Raw genomic sequence first — 13011 nt, forward strand, 5'->3', positions numbered from 1 at the left:
CAGTGTCTGCTGAAGCTGATCTGGTGAGTTTGCTCACAGGGTACTGCTGCCTGCTCTGAGGTTACGGAGTTGTGAGCAGGAGTGCACAAGTCTCAAAGGTGCTGATAAACCAAGCTTAATTCCTCAGGAACTGTAAAAACTATTTAGAAGAATGAGGGTTTGAATTGGGTTTGACCCTTAAATTTCAGTTCTGGGAGTTTTTTTTGTGATGTAAGGAGAGCTTTGTGCATGGTAGCTAGTATTTCTCAATCAGGTACAGAAGTGGAATCATGTGAAAGGGCAAAATATAATGGTGAGCACAGAATAGATTTGCCTGCCCTTACTTAATAATCTTTAAATCCAGATGCTGCAGACAGTCATTGAGCAGCCAGAAAAATGCCTTTTAACAAAATGCATGTGAAGATAATTTCCTGTTTGTGTAGAAATATGCTTGATTCCCAGAACTGTTGAGCAAATTAGTAATGTAAAAACAACAGCAGCTTAATCTGGGTATTAAAATTCTAGCTGCAGAATAAAACAAAAGAAACAAACTGCTGCAGATGAAGGGTAGTTAATTTGCTCTGCAATACCTTAAGGCAAAAATATTTGTCTATGGGATTTGAGCTGTTTTCTAGTATTCTGAAAGACCCTAAACATAGATCCTAAACACAGAAACCATCTGCAGCACTAAACCCACAATACTGTAGCTTAAGTAAGATTTGTGTTTTCTGTTTTGAGCAGGGAAGGTCAAGCTTCTGCTTTGCTCTGAACACCTGATCATTTAGGGCCTGATTCAGTTTGTTGGTACCATTCTGGTGTTTTGGGTCATTGCTGCATCCCCACTGTATTTCAGTACATGGCTCTCACCATAGGTTTTTATCTTTATTGGTATCACTCAGCAGGGGAGAAAGGCCATAGAGGGCTTCAAGTTGAAAAGGTTCTGAAAGGCTATAATTACAGTCAGAGTGTAGATTGACTGTAGGGACCCTGAGAGTCGGGAAAAAGCCCCATAATACAACTTCATCTCTTCCAAAAGAAGAAAGTGAGCTAGAAGGGTCTGAGTGCTTCCTAGCTGGCTGGTGAAGGCCCAGAAAGAGAGCTTGCTGTAAAATGGGACTTTGGGAGACTTGGGGGAAAAAAACCCTCAAAAACTTGAGAAAGAAGTCAGTGTCTTAGGCAGGTGGAGAAGGATAGTTAAGGAGAAATTACTTGCACACAAAGCTATCCTCAAACAGATAAGACGTTTATAGGCAAGATGAGTTTGGATTTTTACATTTTAATAGGTCTTTGAATTAATTATCACAGCAGTTGCTATCTCCATTACACTTATGGCAAAAGCTGAACAGTGATCAGGGACTCCATGCTTTGCTTGAGCTCTTCCTAACAGCAACTCTGTTCTAGTATATCTTTCCCTGCCTTTTCAAATTTGGCAGAAGTTAAGGAATGAGCAATATTGCTGGAAGCAAAACCAATACTGGCAAGAAGACCACCACCACCAGCAGCCACAAAAGGGACACAGGCCATAAGAGGAAGACCAACCACAGGAATGCCAGCCACAGCAATAAAACTGGCAGCTCCTATCCCAGCTGACACTGCAGAAGAAATTGAATTTAAATTCTGAAGTGCTTTCTTCCCCTGTAAAGGGAAAGTAAAACATAGGTTAGAGACATTATAAGCACTTACTGAGAACAGGCAAAGATAATCAGGGTAATTGAATCCGGGTCAGATACACCCCATGAGCAGAAGGGACAACACCCAGGTTTGTACCCCGAGGAGGTGGCACTCACTGAGAGGGCACTGTCAGGGTGCAGACACAGCACAGTGACCCTCCAGGGCCAGGGGCCATGGGGAGGCAGCGCTGCTTTGCAGCCCAGCCCGGCACTCGGCTGGCCCCATGCAGGCTGCAGGCTGTGTCCCAGTGCCGCGGCTCACAGCGAGCAGCAGGAGGTGCCCTGGGAGGCACCCAGGGGCTCACCCCGTGGCACTCACCTGATCAGAGACTCCTTCTCCATAGCGAATCATTGTCACAAAGTGCTCGCAGTTCTTGAGGAACAAACGATACGGCACCTCCTTATTGATCTGGCGCTGAGCACGCCGGATGATCTCCTCCATTGGGAAAGGAATGCGGTGACAGTCATATTTGTTGTTGACATGCCATTTATCATTTCCCACCACATCCTTCAGGAGCTGCTTCTTTGCCATGGCCTTTCTAGAGAGTATTGTCCTACTGCTGGCTGACAGGGATGAGGCTCCTTCATCTAAGGAAGGCAGGGAGAAGATAAGGCAGGCAGGCAGACCTTCTCTGCCCCCCCCCAAAACCTCGGATGGCTTTTGGACTGTTCCTGGAAAGCTCATCTACACACAAAGGGTCCTCCAGCAGCCCATGGAGGGACATAGACATCCTGCAGCACCCCAGCATCTGTTCTGCACCCTGCCAGGCTGCACCAGCCTTACCTGTATCAGTCACATGGATGACATATTCTTTCCCCAAGTAGAGAGCCCAGTGCTGGTATGCCGGTCTCTCGATCTCGATCAGGTCCCCAGGGTTGGGGTAATTCTTGTTTTCTGTCATATTAAGAATGTACATTTCTCCATGTACAAAAGCCTTCAGCTGGAAAACACACAGTAAACCCTCACTGAGAATTTTAGTTTACTTAGTGAGAAAGTTAAGGTTAAAATCAGTTTTTCCACAGAAAGAGCCAATAGGAAACATGAGGGGCACTCATGCTCTCCCTGCATGATAATAAAGATAAGGCAGGGATACTCAGGGTAAACCAATCAGTGAGAGGCTGCTGTGCCCCATGAGCAGAAGGGGCAACACCAGGTTTGTACCCCGAGGAGGTGGCACTCACTAAGAGGGCACTGTCAGGGTGCACACACAGCACAGTGACCCTCCAGGGGCAGGGGCTCTGGGGAGGCAGCGCTGCTTTGCAGCCCAGCCTGGCACTCGGCTGGCCCCATGCAGGCTGCAGGCTGTGTCCCAGTGCCGCGGCTCACAGCGAGCAGCAGGAGGTGCCCTGGGAGGCACCCAGGGGCTCACCCCGGGGCACTCACCTGGCCACCATAGCGGAGCTGTGTCACAAAATCCTCAGAGCCTCTGCTGAGCACATCACACGGCAGCTCCTTGCCAACGCAGCCCTCAGCACGCCAGATGATCTCCTCCACGGGCAGAGGAGTGCGGTATCGGTCATAGTTGTTGTTGACAGCCCAGTCACCATTTACAGCCGCCTTTTCCAGGAGCTCCTTCATAACCCCGGCCTTTCCAGTGTGCATTGACTCACTGCTGGCTGACTGGAATGGGGCTTCTTCATCTGGGGAAGGCAGGGAGAAGATAAGGCAGGCAGGCAGACCCTCTCTGGCCCCCCAAAATCTCTGATGGCTTTTGGACTGCTCCTGGAGAGCTCATCTACCCACACAGGGTCCTCCAGCAGCCCAGGGAGGGACATAGTGCTCCTGGAGCACCCCAACACCCCCTGCACCCTGCCAGGCTACACCAGCCTTACCTACAGCTGTCACGTGGATGACATATCCATCCCCCACATAGAGGGCCCATTGCGCGTAAAGCCCCCTTTTGATCTCGATCAGGTCCCCAGGGCTGGGGTACTTCTCATCTTCTGTCACATCAAGAATGTGCAATTTACCTGCTACAAAAGCCCCCAGCTGGAAAACACACAGTAAACACTCAGCAATAAATTTCGTTTACTTGGTGAGAAAGTTAAGGTTAAAATCAGTTTTTCCACAGAAAGAGCCAATAGGATGTAGCTGATAAAACAAGGATGAGGGTAAAAAGCTTGCACCAGTCCTCAGCAAAGCAGTAGATGGGAGGTAGCAGGGTAAGGAAATGAAAATTTGCTTCCAAGTGCTTGCAGACTACCACAAAAAGCATCACAGACAAAAAGTAAAAGCAGATGTGACAAACAGACCAGTGCTGCTGGGGATCACCTTGAATAGATGAGATGCTTGACTTGGTATTGCTTGACTTGGTATTTCTTAACAGGACAGCAGGGGTAAGCAAAGGCCACAATGCTGAAATTGCACACAACCCTGTATTCATATAGAAGAAGATTCTAGGCATTATGAGTCTATGTACATTTTATTAAAGCTTTCATTTAATTATTTCTGTAAGGGTAGCAAAAACAGGGCAGAGACCCCATGCAGCCAAGGAATCCCTGGGCTTTCCCTCCAAAGCCTTTCTCTGAGCTTTTCCTGATGGCCCATCAGTGCTCTCTCTCTCTCTGGATTTCAGCCCCAGCAAGCCGACCCACACATTGAAGGCGACAGCACAGACAATATTGCCAGCATGCAAACAATTGCTACCTTGGCAGGTAAAGGGAAAGCAAAACACAGGCTGGAAACATGAGGAGCACTTTCATTTAGCCCCAGGTATGGTAATGGAGAATATGCAGGGAAAACAAGATAATTAAGAGACATGTGCCCCATGAGCAGAAGGGACAACACCCAGGTTTGTACCCCGAGGAGGTGGCACTCACTGAGAGGGCACTGTCAGGGTGCAGACACAGCACAGTGACCCTCCAGGGGCAGGGGCTCTGGGGAGGCAGCGCTGCTTTGCAGCCCAGCCTGGCACTCGGCTGGCCCCATGCAGGCTGCAGGCTGTGTCCCAGCGCCGCGGCTCACAGCGAGCAGCACCCAGGGGCTCACCCCGTGGCACTCACCTTGCCACCACAGCGGAGTTTTTTCACAAAGTGCTCACAGTTGCTACCAAACTCATGGTATGTCAACTCCTGGTCAATATAATGCTCAGCACACTGAATGATCTCCTCCACTGGGAGAGGGGTGTGGTACCGATCAGACTCGTTATTGACACGCCATTTATTTTTTTGCACTACTTCCTTCAGGCGCTGCTTCTTCACCTTTCTGATGAATATTGGCATATTGTGGACTCCCAGCTCTAGGTCCTGTTTACCTGTATATGGCAGGGAGGAGATATAGCAGCAAGCAGACCCTCTCTGGCCCGTTTAAGACCTCAGAGGGATTTCCTTTGCTCCTGGAAAGGTCATCTACACACACAGGGTCCACCACCAGCCCATGGAGGGAGGCAGGGCTCCGGGAGCACCCTGCACCTTGCCAGTCTGCAATACTCTTACCTACAGGTGTCAAGTTGATGACATATCCATCCCCCAGGTAGAGCGCCCAGTGCTGATGCCGTTGCCGGTCGATCTCGATCAGGTCTCCGGGCTGGGGTTTGCAGTTGTTGTGTCCCATCTCCGGCCCGTGCAGTCAGGGCGTGCGGCTGCAGCCGGGCGGGCTCAGCGCAGGGCAGAGCGCAGCGGGAGGCGAGGCCGTGCCGGGGCAGCTGCCGGGAGCGCGGGCACGGAGGTGTCAGCGGCGGGCCCCGAGGGCAGCGCTGCCGGAGGAAATACTCCTTAAATACCTCACACCAGCCTGTTGCATATTCATAGATCCTTATGCATATCCATAACTAGTTTACATTTTCCAGGAACTATTTTACATGGCCCCTCCTCGGGTCCGCCTTTTTATAATGATATAAAAAGTGTGTTTCTTGGCTGTGGTTTTGGCTCCTTCTCTTTATCCCTTCCTGTGGTCTACACTGTCTGCAGACGGTGAGTGATGATAGTTGGCATATCTGTAGTAGCTGTCCTCATCCTGTGTTAATTGGATGTTATCCCATCCAAGCAGGCATTTTAATACACACATAGCTATTTCTCTACTATGTCTAAGCTTAATTAACAACAGAAATAAAAACTGTATCTTTATAACAATGTTACTTTAACATTACACATACAAAATCCATTTTAACCTTTGTGAAAAGCCGTTATTATAATATGTATCTATAACAGGTACCAGTCAAACAGTCGGTACCACAAATGGCAGAGGATGTTGCAGAGGGATTTCAAATGCCCTGTATAAATGCACAGGACTATGCAGCAAAAAGCATGTATTAGTTTTATGTTAACCCACCTGCAAACACAATAAAGAGAATGAGGTGAGACCCTACAGCCAGGCTCAGGGCTGCACAAGGCTGGGACTTCAGTCCAAGTTTTCATCTGCTGATGTGAACCAGATTCACATGGCTGAAATCCCTACAAAAGCCCCTCCATTTAGGAAGAGGCTGTGCCTGTCCTGGCTGTGCCTCGGAGCACATACATGGATATATTTCTCAACTTTTGGGGAAAGACCAACCTTGACTGTACTCATTGCCAGCTGTAAAACCACTTAACTGGTTTAGCTGTGAAAAAAGTTTTGATTCCATTTCAAAGAATCCAAGAAGGAGTTTCAACATCACCTTGATTAGATCATGGTTTCCTGTATTAAAACTAAAAAGCATTTTAGGATGAAATAACACAAGGCAGCAGAAAACAACAGGAATTCTTGTCTTGATCATTTAAAATATAGAAAATTTGATGTTTAAAAAACCAATTAATTAATTCTTTGTTTTTCTTTGCTAGCTTGAAAAGTTTTTTGTTTACCTACTAAACCAACCTTTCTCAAGCCACAAGTTTTTCACTTCAACTCTTCTGATTCCATCCCTGATGGGGCTGATAGGTGATGGGCAAGTGGGTGCCTGGTGGTTTGTTGCTGGCTGGGGTTAAACCTGGACAACCTGTTCAGACAAAACCAGCCAGCCTCTCCCAGACAGCTGTTCTGCTCTCACCTGTCCCTGCAGGCCAGGCAAGTGCCAGTAACAAAAGCAGCACAGGATTCTGTGTCTCACAGGTGGGCTGCAGGTAACCTGGTTCCAAACACTTAAGTCTGATACTCCAGGTAATGGACAACAAAGCACACTTAGCCTGAACAGTTTTCTTCCAAGACAATGCACGCATCAGCTTTGTGACAAGGAAATGGTGTGGCTCAGTACACTGGGACATGAAGCATTGGTACTGCACAGCTCATTCTTCACATCCCTCACCCCCAGCATGCAGGAAGCTCAGCTTTGCCTTTCTGCTGGCTGGGGAAGATTGATCTGGTTCTTTAGAATGCTTATGAATGCTTTGGAATCAACATTTGGTCATTGAAGGGAGAATACTCACAGCTCTAAGGGTCATAGGCTCCTGGATGCTTTTGTAATTCTTTAAGCAAGTCAGTGTTTTGGCAGCTCAAAGAGCAGAATCTGAGAATGGGTTGAGAGTTGGTAGGGATCATAATTATCACCTAGCAGTCTTGTTCAAGTTCAAGGCCAACAATCACTGCACAAACAGGGTGAAGTGGGAAATTTTGATGGCACAGTGGGAGAAAGCTAAGAGACAAAACGGCATCTGGGGTTTTTCTGTCAGACCTCCCCACGCTGGGGGTCTGCTGTTGCCAAAGAGAGCCAGAAAAGCCAGGGAAAGCAACATTTTGTCGGCAGGTAAAAACGGAGCAAAACACCATCGCACCAAAATGAGAATGACCCTGTAAAACACGGAAGGATACAGCCTGTAAGACCTGCCCTTCCTTCCTAACTCCCCAGCTCCCAGGAGCTGCTCACTTTAGGCAGCACAAGCTGCCAAGGGTTTCAAGACGGGGCACATTCCCTGCCTGTCCTTTTGCACAGCCGGCACCCAGGGCTTTCCCACTCTTACGGGTTTAGGCTTCGAGGTGAATTTTTCCCATTGTCACGGTGAAGACACTGGGAGGAGGAGAGGGTGACTGCGTGGAGGTGGATGGCGGGTGAATAAGTCCGATAACGGAATTGGCTGATAGCTCGGGACGTCAGCGGAGTGGTTTGGGGAGTGGAATGGGGGGGGGGGGGGGGGTTTGGCAGTTTTGTAGCTGGTGGCGCTCTCCTGCGCTCGGGGGATGCGGAGCCGGAGCCGCGGCAGTGTGCGCCCTGTGCCTGCCCCGCCGTGGTTCGGTGTCGGTGCCGTGGCTATCCCCGCGGTGTGTCGGTGTCGGTGCCGTGGCTATCCCCGCGGTGTGTCGGTGTCGGTGCCGTGGCTATCCCCGCGGTGTGTCGGTGTCGGTGCCGTGGCTATCCCCGCCGTGTGTCGGTGTCGGGGCCGCCCCGCGCGTTCCCCGCGGCTCCCCCGGCCCGGCCCCGCAGGGCGGCACAGCGGCGCTCCGCGGAATCTGCGCTTGGCCGCTCTGGGCTGTGCATGTTCTGCTGAAGAACTCCGATTCCTCTTTCCTCAGTTCTGCCGCAAAGACCCGTGCTTTCGAAGTCATAATCATCAGGATCGAGGGGTCTTATTTCTCTTCCGGGAAGGCTCCCGCCCTCCTTGGAAGCCTTCTGTCTTTTGTACCACACACACCCACACACACACACCAGGACACACCTGGAAAACACAGTAAACCCTCAGCAGTCCTTTTTATTTCAATGGAACATAGAAAGAACCTCCAGGAGCTAGCTGGTCAAAACAGGCTGAAAATTCTGCACCTGTGCTCAGCAAACCACTCGAGGGCAGGTGTGTGGGATGGGGAAGGAATAGATAACTTGCTTGCAATTTCTCCCAGACTACCACAAAAACCATCACACGCAATAAAATAAAAACTCACGAGCCAAGCAGGCTAGAGCTGCTGGGGATCACTTTGAATGGTGACAATCTTGACTTGTTATTCCTTACTGGGATGGCAGGGAGAGGCAAGGCTAAAATGTTAAACTGCTAAACAAAGCTACAGTCAAATAGATAAAAGAGAATTTCAGGGAAATATGAGTGTGTATTTCAGACATTTTATTAAGGCTTATTGAATGTTTACAGCAAGGGTGGCACAATTGGTAGGAAGCCTTGATGGCAGGTGTAGCAAAAGCTGACCCATGACCACTGTGGCCAGGAGATCCCCCTGCCTTGCTCTGAGTTCTTCCTGACAGCCCATCAGTAGCACTATTTCTTGGATGCGGTCTCATACAATGCCATCCCAAGAGCAGCAGCAGCAGCAGCAGCAACACCAGCAGCACCAGCAATACCAGCAACACCAGCAAAACCAGCAACACTGATAGCTCCAGCAACACCAGCAACACCAGCTGCGGCAGCTGCAGCACTGCCAGCAGCTGCATTTCTGACCTATAAAAGAGAAAGCAAAAAATAGGCTGGAAACATGAGGAACACTTATATTGACACTTCCGCTAGCATGATAATATAGAAAACACAGTGATAATGAGAGTAATTAAACCAGTGAGAGGCTGCTGTGCCCCATGAGCAGAAGGGACAACACCCAGGTTTGTACCCCGAGGAGGTGGCACTCACTGAGAGGGCACTGTCAGGGTGCAGACACAGCACAGTGACCCTCCAGGGGCAGGGGCTCTGGGGAGGCAGCGCTGCTTTGCAGCCCAGCCTGGCACTCGGCTGGCCCCATGCAGGCTGCAGGCTGTGTCCCAGTGCCGCGGCTCACAGCGAGCAGCAGGAGGTGCCCTGGGAGGCACCCAGGGGCTCACCCCGGGGCACTCACCTGATCAGAGACTCCTTCTCCATAGCGAAGCATTGTCACAAAGTGCTCACAGTTCTTGTTAAGCACGTCATATGGTACCACCCTGCCAACCCATTGCTCTGCATGCTGGATGATCTTCTTCACAGGGAAAGGAGTATAGTAGTGGTCATACTTGTTGTTGACACGCCAATTATCATTTCCCACCACATCCTTCAGGAGCTGCTTCTTCACCTTGGCCGTTGTGGCACGTATTGAAGAGCTGCTAAGCGTAAGGGATGTGGCTCCTTCATCTGGGGAAGCCAAGGGGGAGATAAGGCAGTCAGGCAGATCTTCTCTGGCCCCTCCAAGACCTCAAATGGGTTTCTGACTGCTCCTGGGAAAGACAGCCACACACAGCATCCACCCCCAGCCCATGAAAGGAGACAGGGCTCCTGGGGCATCTCAACACCCACTCTGCACCGTGCCAGGCAGCACAAGCCTTACCTGTCACATGGATGACATATCCATTCCCCACGTAGAGCGCCCAGTGCTGGTAACCTGTCCGGTCGACCTCAATCAGGTCCCCAGGCTGGGGGTGGCACTTGCCTTCTGCCATCTCAGGCCCGTGCAGTCAGGGCGTGCGGCTGCAGCCGGGCGGGCTCAGCGCAGGGCAGAGCGCAGCGGGAGGCGAGGCCGTGCCGGGGCAGCTGCCGGGAGCGCGGGCACGGAGGTGTCAGCGGCGGGCCCCGAGGGCAGCGCTGCCGGAGCGGCGGCGCCGCTCGGCCGGGGCCGGCTCGGGGCCGCTGCCGCCCGCCGGCCAGGGCGAGGCAGCGAACGGCTCCGCTCGCAGCAGCGCATCGGCCGAGGGCCGAGGCCGGCCCGGCCGGGCTCCGGCTGCTGCCGCCGTCCCCGGCTGCCCCCGCCCGCCCACTGCCCGCGCTCCCCTCCCGGCCGCGCTCCGCTCGGGGCTCCGCCGGGGCCGGGCCGGGCCCGCTCCGGTGCCGGGACGCGGCTGCCCGGGGTGCCCGCGGCGGGGCCGAGCCGTGCCCGAGCTCGGGGGTACCTCCGGCCCCCGGCAGACCCGCGCCCGCCGCCGGCAGCCTGGAGGGGGCCGCATCCTGCGGGAAACGCCCGCTCGCACCCCCCGAGCTCCGCTCACCTCAGCGCCTGTCCCGCTGCTGTCGCGGTCGGGCTTCCGGCCCGCTGCTCCCTCTAGAAATACTTTTGTAGAGGCAATTGCGCAATCGTTCCGCTGTCACTGCCCTTCCTGCCTTGGCGGCTGCACGTCTGACACCACCCATCCCGTGCAGCGGAACGACTCCTCTCCCTAGGTTAGTGCCAAAAACCACCCGTCGAGTGGAAAACGTGTTCTTGTTGTCGAGAAAGTAGGGCCACTGCCTCATTATAGGGAGAGTCTATCCCCGAGTTATCCTCCCATCCACTGATGGGCAACAGCCCTGACCCTGCACCCTTCACTCCTCTGGACTTTTTCTTGTAGAACAAAAACCATTGGATTATGCTTAAAACCTGATTTGGGTACGAGTCAAACAGTTGCTACCAGAAAGGGCAGAGGATGACGCAGAGGGACCCCAAATGCCCTCCATCTGCCCTTTTTTTGCAGAAAAAAAGCAGATGGAGAAGATTTGTGTTAACTCCATCAACAAACACAGATATAGGGCCCAGAATGCTGGGGCTTCCCTGGCCTGTTCTAAATCAGCCCAAGTTTTTATCGTCTGATGTGCACCTGAACAACTTGTTCAGAGCAAACAAAACCAGCCAGCCTTTCCCAGACAGCTGTTCTGCTCTCACCTGTCCCTGCAGGCCAGGCAAGTGCCTGTAACAAAAGCAGCACAGGATTCTGTGTCTCACAGGTGGGCTGCAGGTAACCTGGTTCCAAACACTTAAGTCTGATACTCCAGGTAATGGACAACAAAGCACACTTAGCCTGAACAGTTTTCTTCCAAGACAATGCACACATCAGCTTTGTGACAAGGAAATGGTGTGGCTCAGTACACTGGGAGATGAAGCATTGGTACTGCACAGCTCATTCTTCACATCCCTCACCCCCAGCATGCAGGAAGCTCAGCTTTGCCTTTCTGCTGGCTGGGGGAAGATTGATCTGGTTCTTTAGAATGCTTATGAATGCTTTGGAATCAACATTTGGTCATTGAAGGGAGAATACTCACAGCTCTAAGGGTCATAGGCTCCTGGATGCCTTTGTAATTCTTTAAGCAAGTCAGTGTTTTGGCAGCTCAAAGAGCAGAATCTGAGAATGGGTTGAGAGTTGGTAGGGATCATAATTATCACCTAGCAGTCTTGTTCAAGTTCAAGGCCAACAATCACTGCACAAACAGGGTGAAGTGGGAAATTTTGATGCCACAGTGGGAGAAAGCTAAGAGACAAAACGGCATCTGGGGTTTTTCTGTCAGACCTCCCCACGCTGGGGGTCTGCTGTTGCCAAAGAGAGCCAGAAAAGCCAGGGAAAGCAACATTTTGTCGGCAGGTAAAAACGGAGCAAAACACCATCGCACCAAAATGAGAATGACCCTGTAAAACACGGAAGGATACTGCCCTTCCTTCCTAACTCCCCAGCTCCCGGAGCTGCTCACTTTAGGCAGCACAGGCTGCCAAGGGTTTCAAGACGGGGCACATTCCCTGCCTGTCCTTTTGCACAGCCGGCACCCAGGGCTTTCCCACTCTTACGGGTTTAGGCTTCGAGGTGAATTTTTCCCATTGTCACGGTGAAGACACTGGGAGGAGGAGAGGGTGACTGCGTGGAGGTGGATGGCGGGTGAATAAGTCCGATAACGGAATTGGCTGATAGCTCGGGACGTCAGCGGAGTGGTTTGGGGAGTGGAATGGGGGGGGGGGGGGGGGGGGGTTGGCAGTTTTGTAGCTGGTGGCGCTCTCCTGCGCTCGGGGGATGCGGAGCCGGAGCCGCGGCAGTGTGCGCCCTGTGCCTGCCCCGCGGTGGTTCGGTGTCGGTGCCGTGGCTATCCCCGCCGTGTGTCGGTGTCGGTGCCGTGGCTATCCCCGCCGTGTGTCGGTGTCGGTGCCGTGGCTATCCCCGCCGTGTGTCGGTGTCGGGGCCGCCCCGCGCGTTCCCCGCGGCTCCCCCGGCCCGGCCCCGCAGGGCGGCACAGCGGCGCTCCGCGGAATCTGCGCTTGGCCGCTCTGGGCTGTGCATGTTCTGCTGAAGAACTCCGATTCCTCTTTCCTCAGTTCTGCCGCAAAGACCCGTGCTTTCGAAGTCATAATCATCAGGATCGAGGGGTCTTATTTCTCTTCCGGGAAGGCTCCCGCCCTCCTTGGAAGCCTTCTGTCTTTTGCACCACACACACCCACACACACACACCAGGACACAGCTGGAAAACACAGTAAACCCTCAGCAGTCCTTTTTATTTCAATGGAACATAGAACGAGCTTCCAGGAGCTAGCTGGTCAAAACAGGCTGAAAATTCTGCACCTGTGCTCAGCAAACCACTCGAGGGGAGGTGTGTGGGATGGGGAAGGAATAGATAACTTGCTTGCAATTTCTGCCAGACTACCACAAAAACCATCACACGCAATAAAATAAAAACTCACGTGCCAAGCAGGCTAGAGCTGCTGGGGATCACTTTGAATGGTGACAATCTTGACTTGTTATTCCTTACTGGGATGGCAGGGAGAAGCAAGGCTAAAATGTTAAACTGCTAAACAAAGCTACAGTCAAATAGATAAAAGAGAATT

General features: G+C 52.0%; 2 protein-coding genes across 2 annotated transcripts; both read right to left on the reverse strand.

Annotated features, from left to right (window-relative positions):
* Nucleotides 1–1235: 1235 nt before the first annotated feature.
* On the reverse strand, nt 1236–5455 carry LOC100232623 (uncharacterized). Its single transcript, XM_041718089.2, has 7 exons — nt 5085–5455; nt 4653–4903; nt 3483–3639; nt 3034–3290; nt 2434–2590; nt 1969–2237; nt 1236–1614 (listed from the first exon to the last, which is right to left on the reverse strand). The coding sequence occupies exons 1-7, from the start codon at nt 5200–5202 to the stop codon at nt 1360–1362; spliced, it is 1464 nt and encodes a 487-aa protein (XP_041574023.2). The 5' UTR covers nt 5203–5455; the 3' UTR covers nt 1236–1359.
* Nucleotides 5456–8594: 3139 nt separating this feature from the next.
* Nucleotides 8595–10479, reverse strand: LOC100190450 (HRAS-like suppressor-like). Its single transcript, NM_001245792.2, is given in 4 exon segments — nt 8595–8939; nt 9325–9593; nt 9787–9989; nt 10442–10479. Coding segments are annotated over 3 exon segments (561 nt in total). The 5' UTR covers nt 9899–9989; nt 10442–10479; the 3' UTR covers nt 8595–8759.
* Nucleotides 10480–13011: the final 2532 nt, after the last annotated feature.

The sequence above is a fragment of the Taeniopygia guttata genome, chromosome 9 (assembly GCF_048771995.1).
Source record: "Taeniopygia guttata chromosome 9, bTaeGut7.mat, whole genome shotgun sequence".
NCBI lineage: Eukaryota > Metazoa > Chordata > Aves > Passeriformes > Estrildidae > Taeniopygia > Taeniopygia guttata.